The sequence below is a fragment of the Plectropomus leopardus genome, chromosome 8, assembly GCF_026936395.1.
Source record: "Plectropomus leopardus strain MGB_pleo_1.0 chromosome 8, ASM2693639v1, whole genome shotgun sequence".
Classification (NCBI taxonomy): Eukaryota; Metazoa; Chordata; class Actinopteri; order Perciformes; family Serranidae; genus Plectropomus; species Plectropomus leopardus.
The window spans coordinates 29,329,037-29,349,434 of NC_142183.1; the positions used below are offsets into that span (position 1 = coordinate 29,329,037).

The 20,398-nt window shown below is 39.0% G+C and overlaps 2 protein-coding genes across 5 annotated transcripts in view; both read right to left on the bottom strand.

Moving 5' to 3' along the window:
• Positions 1 to 2,304: 2,304 nt before the first annotated feature.
• On the bottom strand, positions 2,305 to 12,785 carry sting1 (stimulator of interferon response cGAMP interactor 1). 2 transcript variants are annotated; one of them, XM_088081350.1, is made up of 7 exons: positions 12,658 to 12,785; positions 10,762 to 10,821; positions 9,049 to 9,241; positions 7,923 to 8,031; positions 5,974 to 6,218; positions 3,179 to 3,365; positions 2,305 to 2,723 (listed from the first exon to the last, which is right to left on the bottom strand). In XM_088081350.1, exons 1-7 carry the CDS (start codon positions 12,756 to 12,758, stop codon positions 2,443 to 2,445), a joined length of 1,176 nt encoding a protein of 391 aa, XP_087937476.1. In that variant the 5' UTR covers positions 12,759 to 12,785; the 3' UTR covers positions 2,305 to 2,442. The 2 variants fall into 2 exon arrangements, with proteins under 2 accessions (XP_087937476.1, XP_042349130.2); XM_042493196.2 differs by having other exon boundaries at positions 10,595 to 10,821; positions 12,658 to 12,764.
• A 3,034-nt stretch (positions 12,786 to 15,819) lies between these two features.
• Positions 15,820 to 20,398, bottom strand: part of ppp3cb (protein phosphatase 3, catalytic subunit, beta isozyme) — a 47,285-nt gene continuing 42,706 nt past the window's right edge. For all 3 annotated transcript variants that reach the window (XM_042493806.2, XM_042493804.2, XM_042493805.2), the window contains one exon: positions 15,820 to 18,321. In XM_042493806.2, the coding sequence (XP_042349740.1) occupies positions 18,143 to 18,321 (179 nt within the window). In that variant the 3' untranslated portion in view covers positions 15,820 to 18,142. The remainder of the gene's footprint in view (positions 18,322 to 20,398) is intronic.

The following is a 20,398-nucleotide window of genomic DNA, read 5'->3' on the forward strand; positions in this document are numbered from 1 at the left end:
TGAAGGGTTTTTTTAGAGGTTTGAAAAGGGAGAGCTGCTGAGTATTTTTCAAGAAAAAGCAAACATTTGAGAAAAGCAGTAAAATGAACAGAATGTCATGTTTCGAGCTTTTAATTGACCCGTCAAGCTTACTTCAGGCTCAGTGCAGCTGAGGTTAATCAATACTCCATTGATTGTTTATTTTGTTTCTTATTAAACATGTTACATTTGCATGTTATGAATCATCTAAACATGCACTATTCAAAATCTCTGTTTACACTTAAGCATGTTTTGGATCCGTCTGTCCTTCCTCTCTCCTCTGTCCTGTCATGAAGAGAGACGGGCTGTAAACACACATCTGATGCAACCTCAGCGAGCAGTTTCAGCTGCAGCGCTGCTGTCAGGAGGTGTGTGTGTTCAGGTGACACACAGATAAACAGGCGTGGTGTCAGGTGTCTTGTGACTGTTTACACAGTCATAAAACACATTGATCTGAATATCTTTCTCTTCCTCCTCTCTCTAAAACATCATTTCATTATCTGAGCTGTTCTGTGTTCAATATGTACTTTTATGTTATTTTAATGTATGTTTTTCTCATTCTCCTACACTAACTCCATGCTGTTTTTAACTCATTTATTACCTTTGCAGAATTTGTGGCAACATGTACATGCATTAAAGTATTAGTAGTAGTAGTATTTTATAGTTGATTGCTGTCACATGAGCCTATTGAATAGCCAAATGGGGCAAGTAGACTCTACTCTGGAGTAATTCAACTACATATTAACTGGAGGTTGGCAGAAGATTGTGTCCTGTTCTCTAAAAGAGGACGGAGGTTGTCAAACTGTCTTGTAAACACCTCCAGGGTGCACCTTATCTCCAATCTGTGCAGTGTGTTTCCACTGGCTGCACACACACTGAATTCAGGTATGATCAGTTAACCCGTTTATACCCAGAGCCATTTCGAAACATAAGTCAGTACATACAGTGATGTTTTTCCCAACTGATAACGATGACAGCGACAATGACACAACAGTTTAGGTACCTCCCATTAGCATAATTTATAGTTGGGACAGTGGGAATATATCTCTACCATTTTTCTGATTACCCAAAATTGTGCGCACCACTAATTTGATATAACCTCCATATGCGTTTAAATCAAATATTATGTCCATCGGCTGTACAAAGGGTTATCTCCCTCACACTGGAAGAGAAACAGTTTCTAGTGTTCATTCCCACTGCTTGTTTTCTGACAACCTTTAGGCTACTTCCTTAAATTTTGACTCATCCAAAAAGTTTTGTATCTTTCAGATGGTCTAAGGGCAGGGTTCCCACAGTTTAAGTAGCTTAAAACAGGTAGACCTATAAACACACACCTCCTAGATATTTGCAGGTAAGTTAACCGATAGCACTTGTATCTTTGTTCACAAGTTAGACATTGTTGCTTCAGATTAGCTGCAATTTGCAAAACATCAAGGCTGCGCCTCTTTTTGGGGGGCTAGAAAAATGGAGATCCAATCAATGGTCAGGCAGCGCAGAACTTATTTTGTGAAATGGTAGATATTTTTTGGAGTATTTTTTATGAACATATTTCAAATAGTGGCTGAAATAATATATATTCAAAACTTTTTCCAGAACATTCTTTAATTCTAAAACATTTCCAGGCCTGAAAACAGTTTTTCTAAATTCATAACTTTCGAGAAAATTCATGACCAGAAAACCCTGTGAAGCGGATACTACCTCATCAGCAGATAAGTAATGTAATGCACAGCAGACTATAGGGGAAAAAGAGTTTCTCTTTAAATATTATGACTTTATTCTCATGAAATTAGGACTTTATTAACATAACATTAAGACTGTCTCACATTATTACGACTTCTTTCTTAAAATTACCAACATGTGCGTGTTGACTCAGCAGGGATATTATTAAATAAGAAAAGCTGACCTGCAACTTTTAATTTCATCATTTTGTTGTGTTGCACATGAGTAGTAAGTATCATGGCTTAGAAAATAAACTTTCTAAAGAATAAATATTTTAAAGTTATACAGAATACCTGAGAGCCTTACTGCACTATGTTCTGTTATATTTTGAATTGTCACTTGATGTTGTGTTATCCTTGACATAAATCAAGACATTTATCATAAATTGGGCATAGAAATGTAACAGATTGCAGTAAAATTAAGTATTTTACACTTTTGTCTTCTGGGGAAGAGCCCCCCGACCTCCTGTTTAATACTCACCCCCCACAATGTTGAAACCAAACCTATAATCTTGGTACCACCTGTCACTGGTCCTCAACCCTTGAGGAAAAAATCAAAATAAAACTCTTTTTTTCTAAGCAAATGTTTGCATTTATTTAAAATCTATGAATTCATACACAAGCAGATACTACTAAGTCTTTTCAGAGGTTCACAAATCAGAAAATGTCAAGAGGTGTACCAGTCCACTCATGTCTCACCATGTGTTTATGTTTTTCCTTGATAAAAGTCAGTGTTCTCGACAGGTTCTCTTAGAGGCTGAGGTTTCTCCAGGCTAAACATGAGCGTAGGCTCCCTGCTCATTGGCTCAGGGTTATGCCAGTAATTGTTCAAAGGTGGAGCGCTTGGCGGAGCACTTGACGTACTCGCAAGCGGGTGATCCATTTCCTGATGAGGAGGTGGGGTGAGGCAGAACTCCTCTTTCTCCTGCTGCTGCAGGTGTCTGAGGATAGCTTTAGACAGGAAGTGAGGGTCGTCTTCATGCTCATCTAGAAGACGAAGACAAAGACGACATGATCAGTGGTTTGTTTCAGCATTCTGCTTCTAATAACAATAATAATTAGAACTCTTATAACTTGAGTTTTTTACTGCCAGTACAAAGACAAAAAGTTCATGTGGGGACAGGTAACCGGATCACAGCCAGAAAAAAGTTCCCAACAATGATAATCTGACTTTCATCCTTCATTTCAGTGACACACTGTGCAGCATGAGGTGGCTGTGTATCAACAAAACCTTTTTTAAAAACACACAAATGCAAAAGAATCCATAAATACACAAATCCTGATTGTCAATCCTTGTGGGGAAACGGATAAGCTAAAAGCTGAAATCCTCCTAAAAGCACTCTGTCTCCTGTCCCGAGGTGTGTATAAAGTTTACTCACACACACACACACACACACACACAGACACACACACACTGGCACACACTTTGTTTGTCTACCTACCATTAAGCAGGATGAGTTTGTAGCGGTTGCGACACTCCAGCGAGTGCTCCAGTATGTCCTGCAGGGTCCTGTAGAAGAGCAGGACCTGCTGTCTGCGCTTGGGCTCCCCAAAACCTGCACTGCTCTCCTGAGACATGTTGTACATTGTCAGCAGAGGCGTTGCATACTCCACCACGCACTCATGGGCCTGTACACACACACATCCACACACACACACACACACACACACACACACACACACACACACACACACACACACACATTAACAAAACAGACACTCAGACATTACATAGACAAATAATCCCTTAAAAGCTTGTGGAGCTCTGGCACCACAAATGTTAGATTACCATGTGTCACATGTAGATGGTGCTGTCACTGTGCTGTACTAAAACAGTTCTCCACTGGTCAGTTATCACGTTTAACCAGCAGGGGATGCTCATGCTGTGCTATGGAGGAAAACAACATGCTCTCTGTTTGGTGTGTTTTTGAGGACATATACTCTCAGTACAAGCAAAGTAAAAGCACTTATTTTGCAAATTTTTTTGCCCACTTCAATATCATATCTATTGTGTGAAGGGATTAAAATGATTGTTTTTTCATCCATCAAGATGCATAAAATAGCAGAGAATGGATGTAGTCAATTAAAGTACAAGTACCTCAAATTAGTACGAAGTATAGTACTAAGTTATGTGGTGGAAAAACTACCTATGTTTTCCTTTAGTAAAAGTAACACAGTAAAGTAAAAAGTAAAGTTCTGCACTCAAAGTGTTAAGTTTTACTTACATCAGTACAATGTAAACTTTTGCTGAACAGCAGCCTCTTTGGTAATTATGGTTTGGCAAGTAATAATTATGAATTTACTGTAAAAGTAACATAAGCAGAGAGGAACTATCAAATTGGCAAAATTACTCAGTAATCACTATGAACTATGGAAGCCAAGAAGAGCCATGGTTGCATTTTTTAACGACCTCTTCTAGAGATCACAAGTACATTTTTTCCTCATCTCAAGAAAACAAGCTTTGTTATCACAAGATAATCAACCTTTTTTTCAAGAAAACAAATGTAATTTTCTCCCATTACTTATGTTTAGATGTCAGGAGTGCCAAGCCAGCAAGCATAGACGCCATCTTGACAACTGTAGTAACTGATTTAAGATGAAAATGTCACATCGATGAGTACCCATTATTGATCAGCGCATCTGAATATACTTAAATCAAAGTCCAACACAGGCAGAAACTGCATGGGGTCTTTCTGTTAAAGATTTCTATCTGAAGAATTCAGATAGAAGTCCCTGTCAGATAGTTATGAATCCTCCTGATGGTCATGACAGTGATCTTTAAAGCTAATATCAGCCGTGATCAAATAAACCAGGGACCTTTTTTACAAGTTTTCCATCATTATCAAATGATTTCAAGATGACTAGTCATTTTGTCCTCATTAATTCTCTTAAGAAATCTGCCTTTGTTTTATTGAGAATCCACAAATCGATAAATTATCACGATAAAATAAGATCTTGAAATAACGGTGTTCCAGAAACAATTGCGAGCACAGGCGTTCTCGGCTTCTATAACATAATAACTGCCATGACCAGAATTGAGCAAAAATCTGTTTAAATGCTTTTAAATTGAGCTCCAAAAGTTCTCTCGTTGCAGCCTTCCTGTGCAACGAGATGACTTTTGTTTTATATCATTGTAAGATGAATGTGTTTGGGTGTCAAAATGATGGTCGGACAAAACATGGCATATTAAGATGTTACCTTCGAGACACTGTGAACGCCATTTATCATTATTTTCTGCCATTTTAAAGACTTTTTTATTTGACTACTTGAGAAAATACTCATTAGATTTATCTACTACATTAAAAAAACGATTAGTTTCAACCCTAAACTACATGTATAAGATCACATCTTTTGTATTCAAAACCTTAATCTGTTAACATAGTTATCAGATAAATACAACATGTATTCGAAATGTTGTGGGGTAGAAGTATAAAGTAGCTTACAATCGAAACACTCCAGCAAAGTACAAGTATCTCAAATTTTTACTTAAGTACAGTACTGTTTACTGCAGTCAATGGCAAAAGTCAGCCATTCATCATCACCTTATTCTGTGTGATGGCTGAAACTTTAAAACACAGCCATAACATCAGTGTGGTGATCACTCTGAAATACTCAAAGTGGCTATTTTTGGTCTCATGTGAAACTCAGACTGCTTTCTTGCATCCCAAACTTCCTTTCCTCGACTCAACTACAAAGGTGATTTTGAGTACAATCACTGTTAGATTTACTACATCAAACATATTGAATATGGAGCACATTGACGTGCTATCATGAGATACTGAAGAAAATATACAGAAACAGCCCCTCGAGTCTGTCACTTTACTGAGACTCTCTCTCTCCGTCGCATTTTAGCTGTGCAGTCTTTACAAATCTGATCAAAGGAGAAAATGTCAGCATGCTAAAATCTTTCAACTCACGCTGGCAATAAGACAGACACTGAGTGGAATCACAGCACAAGTATCTAAGTGGCATTCAGACTGCAGCTTCTCAGATCACCTTTTTAATGTTGACTGAGTATCTTTGCTGTGCACCTGAGTGACATTTCTGAATATAATCTGCTACAGATGAGTGATTATCTGCTTAAATTTGTGAACTTCATCAGTTTGCTATTAAATTTAGGATCTACAACTGAAAACAATAAAGGTACACAGGTTTGAGACGGACTGGAGGTCTGTATATTATCATTTAAATCTACCGGCATTATAATCTGTAACAGTTGTTTCACAGCTCCACCTACCTTCCCCTGCTCATTCAATACGCTGTAGACGCTGTGCTTGTAGACCCGCCCCCGGACTCCTGCCCTGTCTATCTCAGTGTTGGGGAGGTTGTCAATGAAATGGATGTGGTCATCTTCTTCCTCCAGCTTGTGAGATATGTTAGCATTGAGAGGTATGAGGATAAGGAGCTTCCTGGAGCCGCGACCCCAGGAGGTTCTGCTAGCCTGATGTGTGATGCGAAATGTTGCGATGGAGGCCTCTAAACCTGAATGGCACACGCACACACAAAAAGCCACACTCAGATCTATAGAATCACCACTATGCAAGGTGCCAAATTAGGTCCCTAAATGACGGAGGACAGACAATACAACTTAAGTATCACCAAAGATCAATATTTGATTGAGCTGTAGCATATATAACAGCTAACGGCAGGTCACCCTCAAATCAAAATTATGAATTTTACCCCTTAACTGTGGCGCTATTTATTAGTCTAGATTGTTTTGGTGTGAGTTGCTGAGGGTTGAAGATATGGGGCGTTGAGATGTCTGACTTTTCTTCAATATAATGTAATTGGTGGCTGCCTGGCAACCCTCACACTGCACAAAAGGAAGCGTACATGTGCTGCTAGCTCACCTAGTACAACCAGGCGCTAGGAAGTGTGCCGGGCTTTGTAGCAAATTTTCGTGTGGCCAAATTTAAAAAGGAAATTTAAAGTTATGGTTCATAGATGGTCGAGTGTGTGACCATATTCTCTGAAACATTTGTATTTTATTGCATGTGCTGTAATGTATTGTATTGTAATGTATTGTATGCAGTGTATCTTATAAGTAGGCATAGTGCTGTTTTTAATGCATTTTAATTGTTGTAGTGCTCATGTCACCTGCCCCAGAGACTACGGTTGAAAATTAGCCAACTTGGCTAAACCGGCATATTTACAGTAATGTTCATTACTGTGCATTGTCTCTGTATTTCAAACCAATAAATAAATAAATAAATACTGGAGGTACAACTCCAGGGTTTTTAATGCTTTAATGCGATGCAATAAGGCCCAATTGACTTGCATCGGGAAAGAGACATTTGTATATCAGTGGATACATTTTTTGAGCACCACAACCCCCGCAAAATGACTCATTTTAATATCAGGATTTGATCCAATCAGATCCGATGACATTTCTAAAGTCTAGAAGAGCCAGAAGATGAAATCATTTAAATGTATTCAAGTGAGCAGAGCACTAAATCACAAGTAGCTGGCTTGGCCGTTACAAGTCTCTATTTCTCTATGTAAGCAGCAGTATCATCCAGATAATTTTTTACCGCTGAAATGGAGCTTTTCTGGCTTCAGATGCCACTTAGCATCTTTCATCGGAATGAACAGGGTCCCACCATAAACACTGTATCCAGTTTTCTTTATACATCCATGAGGACCACTAAGCTAGCTAATGTTACAGCTCAGCCAAGGAGCACGTCATTATTGTTTACATCTCACGAGCACAAGCCTCTTATCCATGAGTCGATACACTCCTTCTTCTGCGCAGTGATACAGTTGGTGGTAGAAAGAAAATAGTTCCAACATGAATCTGCTCATGACAAAGTCTGTGGATTAGCTTGAGTAACCGTGTCATGATTTCTGGAAATAGACATCGCTGTTGACTTTTTCAAATGTATTCTTTTGGTGCTTTGTGCACCACAAGCCGAGTGCCATCAAGGTCCATTATATTCAAGAGAAGGTAGATAACTCTACCACTGATATCTGCACATCAAAACTCACATCAAAACAATCGAGTCAAGAGGAAGATAAGGTAAGTATGTATTTTTGATTTGGGGATAAACTGTCCCTTTAAAAACAGACATGTACAGTATATCCAATTAAATTGGTTATGTTGTTCAAAGTGAAGTCCACTAACTGATATTTTTAAATGATAGTGATTAATCTGAAACATAAGGAGGTGTGTGTTTTGATGTTACTGACATGGCAGCACTAGTCGCAGGTAGCCCAGGTAGAAGGACCAGGCCAGGCCGTGGGCCACATTCATCTTCCTCCCCTCGCAGATGTCTGACACCTCCACCTCCGATGGACCCTGCAAAGAAACAGCCAGAGGGATGTCGCAACACCTCACCCCTGCTCACACCTATGGGAACGTGTGCGGCAAGAGAAGAAAAGGGCATCCCTGCACCCGAGCTGCCCTCTACTCTGTGGGACGAATATATTTTTAGATATTATTCAGTGCAAAAGCAGCTACAGCTATACCCGAGCTCGAGTTGGATTTGAATCTAAAATGCTGCCAGTTTCTATAAGGAGTCTGAGGGAAAAGAGAGCTTCGTTCAGATTCATACAGCAACTATTTGTTGACAGTGTGAGTGCTGTGGTCATTCTTGCTGTTGTAGACATATTTTGAGCCTATTTTTACTCCAGAAATGCCATATCATGCCATATTACAATCAACTGATGCTTCAGGAAGTGTTTATACATAGAGACTGCCCTGTCTGAAGTGTAGTCAGTGCTAAAACTGAGCTATTTTTTTCACTCCTACTGTGGAGCTCTGATCTGTAATAATTCAATAAGCTCTCAGATGATGACCTCTCTGATACAATCAATTACATGAATTAATTAGAATTGTGAAAAAAGACAGAAAGGTCCCCTTGGTGCTGTCAGTCCAGATGTCCAGGACAAGAGGCACATATAACCTTTATTTGTATAGACATTGTTTTCGAGTATTGTCTTGATTTTGATCTTTGTTTTTGAAAGAAATCCAGACGATTTGCTTGGGTTAAAGAGCTGTACAACTATTTTTGTATACTGTAGCCTGTAAACTAAGAATTACTTTACAATGAATTACCAAAACATGCTTTTGTGTTTTAGATCTTTAACTGTTTTGCATGACAGTCAAGGTTTACCTAAATTTCAAAATGAAAGTAAACTAACGGCAGCCCCGATGGACAGAAAAACAATCAAACTTGGCAAGATATCTGGGTGCTTTAAGAAGGAGCGCACGTGCACTTTTACTTTTTTTGTGTATGCACTACCGTGGAAAATAAAGCCAGATGCCCCAGAAAAACAAAGACAGTGGTGTTTGTGTGTAAGGTGTGGACCTCACCAGGAGTCCAAGGCTCTTGAACAGTGCGTAAAGAACCGAGGCCAGGATTAGGAGTTTCCAGCATTGGCCGTTGTGTGGCAGAGGATTTCCAGCCAGGTAGAGCAGAAGGCCTGCCAGCCCCGCAGCCAGCAGGGTCTTTCCCCCGAAACCACAGGCTGGCAGCACGTCGCTCAGAAGCCCTCGGCCTCGGTACCTGGTAAAAATAGAGAGGACATTGTTGTCCCCGTTACTGTGTCTGTGTGGTGTCACTGTTGTACTAGTGTATGCTCACTTCAATTAAACCTTTTATTAATTTAGAGAGATTAAAACAGTAGGTGGTGTGCAGTAGGTTTTTGTAAGTTCTCTGACAAAAACAGCATGTGGCTGAAATTGACGCTAATGAGAGCAGTGAGAGTGAATCGAGACAGTAAAGCTGCAGGCTGTAAAACTAAAACACCGAGCTGAAAGAACCTAAAATGCTTTGTAGAGCTAAAGACAATCTGAGAGTCCTCATTGTGTTTGTCAGTATGAGCGGCATCTTTCAGATTTGATACATTGTTGATATAAAAATATTGATTAGAGAGTCTTTTAATCCTTTGAAACCTGGATTGAAATCATTTTTCTTGTGCTGCATTCAGACGCCTTTGACAAGCTATTTAACCCTCTGAAACCCATGCGAACTGTTTTTTCTTTCAAAAATATAGGGGGAGGGGGGCACAATGACCAGCTTGGTAAGAAAGGTCTCACAGGAAATAATTAAAATGTGAATGTGAGAAGAAAAATACCCCAAAAAAAATATATATATTTATATATATATTTTAAATGAGGAATTATTAGAAACTTATCCAAGAATTAGAAGAAAATGTCCCCAAAACTAGATTTGTAATTATTGTAATTTCATAATTAAAGTTATGTTAAAGAATGACAAAATATACTAAATAAATAATATTTATTTTATTTTTTTTATATAACATTATTTTTTTTATTTTATTTTTTTTTTAAAGATAATTTTCATGTTTTTGTTTTTTTATGTTTTACCTTTTTTGGGTACATATGTTCAGGTAATTGTTTTGTAACTTCTTCTCCTTCTTCTTCTTCTTCTTCTTCTCACTACTATAACTTTGCCTTGTCTATTTTTTTAATGTGTCATTGTTTGTATTGTACAGTTTTTATTTATCTCTTTTTAAATATATATATATTTATGTCTACTCTCTGTCACAGAGAGTTTAGAGTAACGCAATTTCAATCCTCTGTTTGTCTTGTACATACTGCAGAATTGACAATAAAGCTGACTTTGACTTTGACTTTGACTTTTTTTTTTTTTTTACAAACTTCTTCTTTTTGAACCATGTCTTATTGTGTTGCTTGTAGCCCTTTGCCCACATATTTGAAATAAATCAAACCAATTTGCTCAGATTTCAAAGGATTAAGCAATTATAAAGGAAAAACACAACCCCTTATTTTTCTTTTCTTTTTCTAAATACAAAAATGCCACTGAACATGCTGTCTCTGCTCGTACTCCAACCGACTGTAACGCACACAAACACACCCACATCTTTTCTCTCACCTTGTGTCTGAATGATAAAGCATCTCCTCTGCTAGCAGACAGAGTCCGTGTAGCAGAGGACCGAGGGTCAGGATTAGTATTACCATGGCAATCCATCCAAATAACCTTTCAGGAGACAGAAACACTGTGCCCCCTATTGTCATGGCAGCCAGCACCACAGCACACACCTTAGGCAAAGTCCCACGAGGCTTAGGGATGAGAGCGTCCTGCTCTTGGAGGCACTGCATCTGTCAGGGGACAATTACCGAGCATCAGGTAGTGCGTCTATAAAACCACATGTATCAATCTGCAGTCAGGTCACTCAGAAAACCATTGAAATCTCAACTATGTGGTAGTTGAAGGAATACTTTACCTTTAAAATTACCATTTGTATACTCACTGCGTGTTACCTTGAATTTGTGAGGAAAACTTTTTTTTCTCACATGCCTCCACGGTGAACGAATAACCCAAAAAACGGAGCTCATTTGTAAGCGCGTGCTCAGGCAGTTTGGAAAGTACTGAGCAAACGACTGGAAAATGAGACTTGGATTATATTGAACAAGTTCAGTTTAGTTTTGCTGTTGTTAGGCATGGTCCTCAATTCAAACTTCAGTCCATTAAGATTAATCTTTCTTGGGGAGATTCTTCAAAAAACATGCAGTGAGTAACTGATATACAAATGGAGAAAAATATAGCTGTGTTAAAAGTAATCTTTAACCTTCATTTTTGACATTGAAGGTACTCACTCAACAATGGAAAAACATTACATTGAAATTATCATTTGGCCTTAATAACCTCAAACACTGTTACAAACTGTAATATGCTCACTGCACTCAGTAAACATGAACAAGTGTATCCAAAGCAGTAAACTGGGATTTTTAGAGGGACGCACTTAGTCGTAACATATGCTTTTATTCAGGGGAGGAGCCAGATGTTGTAAATACTTGGGGCTAAACCCAAATTAGGGGGCGTCTGGGTGCCTGGTCCCCCACTGCTAATGTTGTTCCCATTTACAGCAGCTATACACACTATTTTCAAGTCATTTTTGATAACTGAATGCCTAAAAATCACTTGGAAAAAAATGACAGTTTTCAAGGAAAAAATTCTGTCTTCCATTCTGTCGAGCCTACATTTTATTTTGTATCTATCTGTTCTAAAAGCCTTAATCCTTTTTAAACCATTCCAAAACGAACAACAAGCATGACTCATTTTTAACCATGCCAACCCCTTCTGGGATTTTGAGGAAAGGTTTGGGGCTGGAGCTGACCACCTCCTGCTCCACCTCTGTCTTTATTCTGAATAACAGGGTTTCTCAACTCTCTGCAGGAGGAAACTTGTCTTGTGAGGCACATGTTTCAGACATAGCTCAGTGACATCAAGTTTCACTATGTTTATTTTTCCATCATCTCTTAATAAACACACGGGTGCTGGATCATCATTGACACAGGTGTGGCTTGACTCTGAACTTGCCTGAAGTTTCAGTGTACAGAAGAGACAACTAATTCATTTTAGTCTACCTTTGAAACCCATTTAACCATCTAGAGCCAGAGAGATTATGCCTATGCATCTGTGTACATTAATTTATACAGTATGTGTGTGTTTACGATGATGTTACCTCCTTTCAAAATGTCTAGACTCAATAATTGTTCCCTGATGGGGCTGTATAAAAAACTTGCTGTATCAAAGACAAATTGACAATCTCTCTCTCTTTTTTTTTCTTTTGTTTTTTACAATTTACTCAAAAACTATATGTACACGATGTGTGTTTTCTGCCCATCAATAGTAACATTTTACAAGTTAAACTCCCACACCGCTGAATCTATTCAAAGTCCATTCTAGTACACCCAAAATGCAATGGAGCCAAGATGAGGCAATGTACAAAATGTACCCCACACACGTTGGCAGTAAAATAGATGAGACAGTTTGAAAGCGGTGAGAGCAGGAAACAGAAAGTTTACCAGAAAACACACAAGCTGATAACCGTCAGTGATGATGGGAAAACGTCTGCTCTAGCAGGGCACACTTAGTCTAACTCCATCAAAAGTGCATTTTAAAATCACATAAGAATGTATGGAGGGACTCACCTCGGCGTGTTTGCTCTGATCCACACTAAAGAGATTTTCTTCGTCTTCTGTTCTCCCTCTGCCACTCCTCTCAGGCTCCCTCCGCCTCCTTTAGTCATCATCAAACACTTTCACTTTCGATTACTGTTCTCTGCCTGTATTTCCGTGCTACCCAAAAATCAGGGTGAAGAGAGGGAGTGGAAGGGAACAGAGATTAGGGGAAAATGTTCTTGAAAGAGGAAGTTCTCACTGTAAATCTATTAATATTTTTGTAACAACAACACATTTTGACTCAAGTTTACAGTCATTTGTATATCAAAGTAAAAAACTGCAGATGGGGATAAATGGGTAAAGACCAACATAAAATATGTGGGTCAATATGAGCCTTCAGAGCAGCATTGCTGGTCTTTGCCAAAGTCACTGGAAGCCTTCTGGTGGGATGAAACAAAACTCTTCTAAAATAATTTTCCCTCAGTCAAGGCCAGGGACTGTGCTGCGGCTGAAGAGGTAGCATGCAGGCCACTGCTTTCAAAACATTTATGGCGGCTCGTGCAGCAACAATTTCTACCTCTAATGTTAGTAGAGTAAACAAAGCGATAAGAAATTTAATTCACTCATAGAGTCAATCACAACAATTAAACAAGGACAAGAGGATGCACTTGCAGAGTTTTTTGGAGGAAAATACTTTTTTGCCATTTGTATGACTGGATTTGACAAAAGCTTGATTTACAAACTGGCTCCGTTGGTGATTAAAAAAAAAAGACATTCCCCAGTACAATTCCATGTTCATTGTTGTTTTGCCTCTGTTTGCCCTGACAGAGGAGCAGATATGAGGGGCCGCAAAGCTGGGGATCACAGCCATGCAGATCTGTGTTCACAATGCTTTGGACCAACAAAGAGGAGGCTGCCAGCTGGTATTCAGCAGTCCAGAGGCAGCAGGTTGCTGAATGAGAAATGCAAAAGTATGCTGGCAACGCCAGTGTATTGCAAAAACATCATGGGGATTGTTGTTGACGACATACAAATCACATACAAATGGTAAATATAAATAGACTGTATTTTTTAGACCGTTACTGTATAACTGAAAACATATTTGTGCGAGTGCTCCCACTCATTACAAGTGAGGAGGCAGAAAGTCCAGACTGATTCAGAGATAGAAACACACTGTTGAGCTCACAATATCAGGATGGTCTAACCAGCCTGGGATACATGGTGAGGATGAATTGAACCAGAGCTATCGTTGAGATTAAATGATATGTGTTTTAGACCAGGGGTTCCCATCCCTTTCTGTCTGACGTACCCCCACAGCCCCTTACAGGCTAAATTTACGGGTCCAGTGTGTGGAGTTTAGGGGGATATATTGGCAGAAATGTAATATAACATTAGTGTACTTTCTTGTATAATCACCTGGAAATAAGAATGGCTGTGTTTTCCTTACCTTAAAATGAGCCGTTTTATATCGACATAGGGAGCCGGTCCTCTCATCTGTTTTCAGATAGAGGCCATTCACGTTTTCACGTTAATGTGTCAGCCGCCATTGTCAGAAGCGCATTGATTTGTAACGAGAAACTTAATGTCTGGATCTTAAGTTTTTTGGAAAAAAAGTGATCCACATTTGCAGCGACACGTCAACAAGAGGCAGAAAAATACATGATTTGTAATGTGAAACTGCTTTTTCCCCTATTCTATCACTTTTAGTTATTTCAACCATTTATACATCAAAATTAGCAAACTATCTTAACCATTTATCCACAACATTTAACTATTTTAACCATTTATCCACATTTTTAGCTAGCTATTAACCATTTATCCACATTTAGCTAACCATTTTAACCATTTATCCACATTTTTAGCTAGCTATTTTAAGCATTCATGTATCATATTTAGCTACTTTAACTACTTTAACCATTTATTCATAATATTTAGCTCTTTAAACTATCTATTTATCACTTTGAGCTAACTATTTCAATCATTCATTGACAATATTTGGCTAAGGTTAACTATTTCAAAAGTTTATCCATCAGATAAGCTAACCATTTCAACCATTTATCCATCACCTTTAGCAAATGCTAACTAACATGACCTACTTTAACTATTTTTCCATTAACTAACCGTACTTTTAGGTCTTCACCATTTATCTATTACTTTTTGCTAATGATACCTGTTTCAAACATTGTAATATTGCATATAACAAACAACAGTTTATCCATTATGTTAACTATGCGTTATGTTTCTCCACTTCACCACGCTGGCCACAGCAGTAGTCTCCTAGTTGAACACAAAAGGCCAAAAGGAGACTGAGGTCATGTCTTTGGTCATAACTTGGGACATAATAACCACAGAAAGAGGAATTTACATTATGCTATTACACGCAACTAGAACTTCTTGAAAGGCGATTCTGATGTTTATATAGACTAAATTTGGGTGGATTTCTGCAAGAGGAATCTGATACATTTAAATAAAATTAAACAAATGTATTCTTAACCTGGATTTAAATACATGTATGGAGATACAGTTTATAGAAAATGTAATTGATTGCTAAATAAAAAATGTGATTATTTAATACCTCCTTTTTTATTTTTAAGATTTTGGTTGGTGGCTTTATCAGGATTTTTTTAGGTGCATATGACATTATGCTGGGTAATTTTAAGCATAAAACCTATTTAATCACACTAATTCAACCATTTGATGACCCCTCATGCTCAGATAAAAGCATCCCTTCAGGTGTTTCCTGCCACTCCTGTACAATATATGTCATGTGGCTCAGTTTCACCTTCCAATGAAACCACATAATGAAAGAGAAAGTCGCCTCTCTCAGCTGCAATGGACACTCCTCGATCTGGAATCTCTTCAGTGTGTCATGCCGAACCATAACCAGCAGCTGTAACTACTGAGGAAGACTGCAAATGACTATGACTTATTGCAGCGGTTCCCAAGCTGGGGGTCTGAACCCCACAAGTGGTCAAGTAAAGGGGTCACAAGAGGATTTCTAAATTTTGCTAAACAAGATTATCCTTTTCTCTTTCTTTACAAACATGTTCTTCTGTATTTTGGCAACCATATAACAGGTCCAGTCAGTTTGACTGGCTTTGATCAAACATTCCTCACTATATCATCAGGGCAGTTCTTTTACATTTGTATCTGTGCTCAGTGGTAATAAAATAAAGGCTCAGTATCCATATCAAAGGTTCATGCATATTTTATTCAAGAGTAAAAAAGTGGATCGTCCCATGGGGCATGCTTACAGTGTTAGTGACTGGGGAGTCAAAACAGAAAGAGAGCAGAAAGAAAGAGAGACAGAGTAAAAGAGAGAGAGATTGAGAAACAGTGTGTGTGTGAGAGAGAGAGAGAGAGAGAGAAAAAGAGAAAGAGAGAAAGAGAGAAAGAGAGAAAGAACCGTGGCACAATTTCTATGGCACAGGGTCTCCCAGGGGGGTTCACCTCTCCCAAAGAAGCACAACAAGATCAACCAAGGAGCAACGCAACATGAAGAGCAACCAGCAGAGAGAGAGAGCTTAAATATTAAGAATAATGTCCATAATAAATAGAATCATAATAATCATAGAATCATAAATATCATCAAATAACAAGAGGAATCATCAAGAATTATGATCAGAGAGAGTACACTTTTTTCCTTTAAATTGTGACAGCAACACACCGGCTCTTCTGTTAAAATGTGTCTTTCTGCTTTTTGCTTTAAACAGCGCAAATTTTAACCATGCAATCATGCTTTTGGCTGCCTGAATGCCTGTGCCTCTGTATATAGTATGGTCATTCATCAATGCTAGTTTAATATTTGTTTATCGTTATTCATATTTATCGTTAAAAACAACTCCTGTACACCGACAAAGAAGAGAGGAGAGAACGTGGACTTGACACTTTGAATAGAAGCGTACTGTCATTCTGTACAGCGTCGAAAGAAACCAGAAACACAGGTTGTGAAAAAAAAAACATGAAAAAACCAAACAAAAATATAACCCAAAATGAATACAAAAAAATAAATTAACGTTATGTACAAAATAAATAATTCATTACTCCTCAGTTCATTTATATTAGGTCAGAAAACAAAAAGAAAAAAAATCCTACCATAGTGAAACACAGAGCACAAATATAATCTTCACATTATTATCAAAGAACTTAACTCTGCATGCACTGATGCGTTAATATAAATGCTTTACAAAGACCTTTTCTTCTGACTTCTTCTTGTCTTGGCTGCTGCCTTGACCAGAAGAGTCTGTTTCCTCTGTGAAATATTATTTCCTACTTATTAGGCCGGAGATTCCCGGCCATCATTGCTGTGTGGTAGCAGACAGCAACACGGGAAGAAAGGAGGATGTAGAAAGAATAAATAGAGTATGACTTCACATTTCAACTCCCCCCGGCTCCCTCACATACATAAAGCATCCTACGTCCGCTATACTGCATCTTGCATCTCGTGACCATGTTCATCACATGTGCAATAAAACCTCTCTATGTAACTTATTTACACACAACAGGAGGGGAGAAACACTTGCCTCAAATCTGATCCGGGCCTAGTTTTAAGCCTTTCCGAAGAGCTAACTGCCCTGGGACCACAGGTTTTTTAAATTTTTTTTGGAGGGTAGAGGGTCTCCACCTGACTTCAAGTGGAGGTTGGGTACAGTGTAGTGCTACAAAAGCAAACGGGAATCTTCTCCCGAGAAGAAAAAGGACAGCGAGGGCTCAGATTAGACTGCAGCTGAGATTATCTCCACACATGTCTTGGCAACAGACACCACACATCAAAAATTTTCTCGCTGGCTGACGCCGAGATCAGCTAGTGTATGCAAACACATTTTCAAATAGAACCGCACGGACATTTACATGTTGAAGCATGTGCACGCACGCAGGCAGGCATATCCACAACTCTATAAAACCTATCACAAGTTTGGCTCCGTTCCTTGTTTGCAAACAGGAAAAAGAAGCATACACATCTGTAACGCCCGCCGCTCCCGATTGCCTCCCCCCCCCGCCCAACCCCCCACGCAAACATGTGACTCCGCCTGACACAACACACGCCACTGACACAGCCACGTCATGCTGACACTGTCAACCCACTGGTGATCCCCAACATACACGGTGAACAGCAGCTCCTGCTGTTTTGCATGGGGAGTGTTTTTATAGTTTTTCTCCTGTTGTTTTGCAGGTACATGGGAGTTGCAGTTCTTTAGATAGGGCCCATCAGTTCAGTGAAAGAGACTCAGCCTTTGGTGGTAAAGTCAAGGTATGCTCATGCCTTTACATACAGCTGAGGGCAACGGGAATGGGGTAGATAATTGTGTGTGTGTGTGTGTGTGTGTGTGTGTGTGTGTGTGTGTGTGTGTGTGTGTGTGTGAGATGTAGCCCATTGAGTGTGTGTAATACTGTGTCTGTGTGGTGCGTTTTTCTTGTGTATATATGCCTATGTACACGTATCTATAAATATGGTACCATATCAGAGTTGTTGTAACTGCAGGTATGTGTCTGGGCATGTGGGAGTGTGTGTCCATCACTGTATATTGCTGTTGCTGTCGGTCCCATTGGGCTCTCCCATGTTCATGCGGCCCATTGACAGGCCCACGCTGTTGACGGCATCGCGCCGCGGAGGCATTCTTTCGTTGATCCGATCCAGACCTTTGGCCTCTTCGAAACTGCTGATCCGATGCTGCGGGGAGAAGCCTCGGATGGCTGCGGAGATAGGCAGGCGTACACACACACACACACACACGCAGACACGCACAAACATACATACATGCACACAGAATTAATATTTCACAAGACATTAAGTAGAATCTTGTGTATCCAAACCCCTGGGAGCTTTGAGGGAAATATTCAGAGCGCTGAAATGGATTGAAGATTCCAAACCCCATTTTAGTCATTTATGAGAATGTGCATACAATTCCAAAGCAGTCGGTTTGGTTTAAGTAATCTTTTCAATGCTTTCGTTTGAGCACACCAGAATTTCAATAATTTCGACCCTAATTGCGTTCCTTTAGCAGAGGGGCATTTTGGGTTTGGATGGACAGGATTCTGTCATATATGCACATGTGCAGAGTTCGTACACCAATATCTACGCACATTGGCAAGTGTTCATCTATTGTCTGAATGCTGAGCTAGGATTAGTTTGACCTCATGGCTCACAGTGAATGTGACAGTCAGTGCGAGTTGGCCATTGATCCTAGATCAGTAGTCTGAGACACCTGGTAGATAAGCCATTATGAGACACAGAGTATGGAACAAAGCACAGCTGCACAGAAGCGGTCGTTCATAAGTCCTTAAAACATATTTTGACACCTTTAAGACTTTCTTTAACAGTCAGCTGTTTGTTTTCGAGGTTACCACTTTCCCTTTACATTTTGTAACCAATGAGTTAAAAAATTAAAGGTAAGGACAAAAGTTGGGTGTCAGGTTTTACAAATCTGTCAGGCCGACTCTTCTGAAGTTAAATTCTAAGTTGGCCATATTTTAAGATTGGTTTAAAATTTGTCTTTTTTTGATAATGGACCTCAGCTTTGTCTCAATTCCTTTTGCTCAACAAATTTAATGAATAATGTGCTGGTGAAATAGAAATAATTCCTTAAAGGGGCACTTTGCAGACTGTACACATGCAGGTCAGTTTATAATTCCATCGAGGTTATCTTGGCTTGGACACAAAAAATGTATTGAGGAATACTTTAACATTTTTGGGAAATATTCTTATTTACAAAAAGTTACATGAGAACATTGACACATTGTTCATGTCTGTATGGTTCAGGCAAAGCAAGTGGCAGAAGGCCATTAGCTTAGCTTAGCTTAGCATCAAGGCTAAAATCTGCCTACAAGCACCTCTAAGGTTCACAAAGTAACACATTGTATTACATTTGTTTGATCCATTTAAAAAACCCACACATTTTTGGTCTTATAAAGTTACATGCTGGAAATACTTCTTGGCAGAGTGACCTCCCATGAAGGCACTCGCTTTACATTTCCATTTGTGAACAGTGCACAAACAAAATACAAATTGTCAAACTATCCCTTTACCAAAAGTATGCACTGGAAATATTTTACACATCCTGCTAAAGGTGGGACTATCACGCTTTTTTGCCACCTCACCATTCTACTTAAAAGGTATGATCATGAAATCGGGGGACCAAGTTGTCAACATGTTATGCATAAAACCCACTGTGGGAGATTTAAAATGCAGCTAATAGCAGTTAGCAGCTAACTCAAAAAAGCTCCTCACTCTCCAAGCAAAGGGTGAGATCAGTTGCCATAAAGCAGGGACAGTAACTGATTGTTATTGCCATGTTATGCTGTTTTGAACATGCCACCAGTAGAGCCTCTTTTGGTTGTGTAAAAAAATGCAAAGGCAGCGTAAAGAAAGGGACTCTGTTGCAGCCCTATATTGTGATCTCTTTGTGAAAAGGTCTAAAAAGATGCTTTCGGTTACATCATGGGAAAAATAGGAACTAGTTCTTTTTGGAGTTGTACCAAAACTAGGGATTATAAATTAGGATATGTCCAGCTCAATTGCTTTAATTTTAACCATACTTTTTTTTTTTATAAACTACTCAAATCTGTTTCTTTTGCATACTTTGGGAATACTAAACTGCTTGAGTGCCCCTTAACAATAGACTCAAATTGGACCAAATAAAAGCAGAACAAATATGGTTACTACTTATAATGTTCGTCAAAATTAATTTCACTAAAATGAATAAAATCCCTCCAACCTGAAGCTTTGAGAGCTGAACTGCGGTCTCTGTGTTGACAGATGCTCCTGCACTGA

Bases quoted from the DNA above. Each gene is read 5' to 3' on its own strand.
- sting1 (XM_042493196.2), bottom strand. From the start codon at position 10,821: ATGCAGTGCCTCCAAGAGCAGGACGCTCTCATCCCTAAGCCTCGTGGG. The intron at 8,032-9,048 runs GTGAGGTCCACA...GTTTCTTTGCAG, and splicing joins TCAAGAGCCTTGGACTCCTG to GGTCCATCGGAGGTGGAGGT. The intron at 6,219-7,922 runs GTCAGTAACATC...TGTGCCATTCAG, and splicing joins CCTGCGACTAGTGCTGCCAT to GTTTAGAGGCCTCCATCGCA.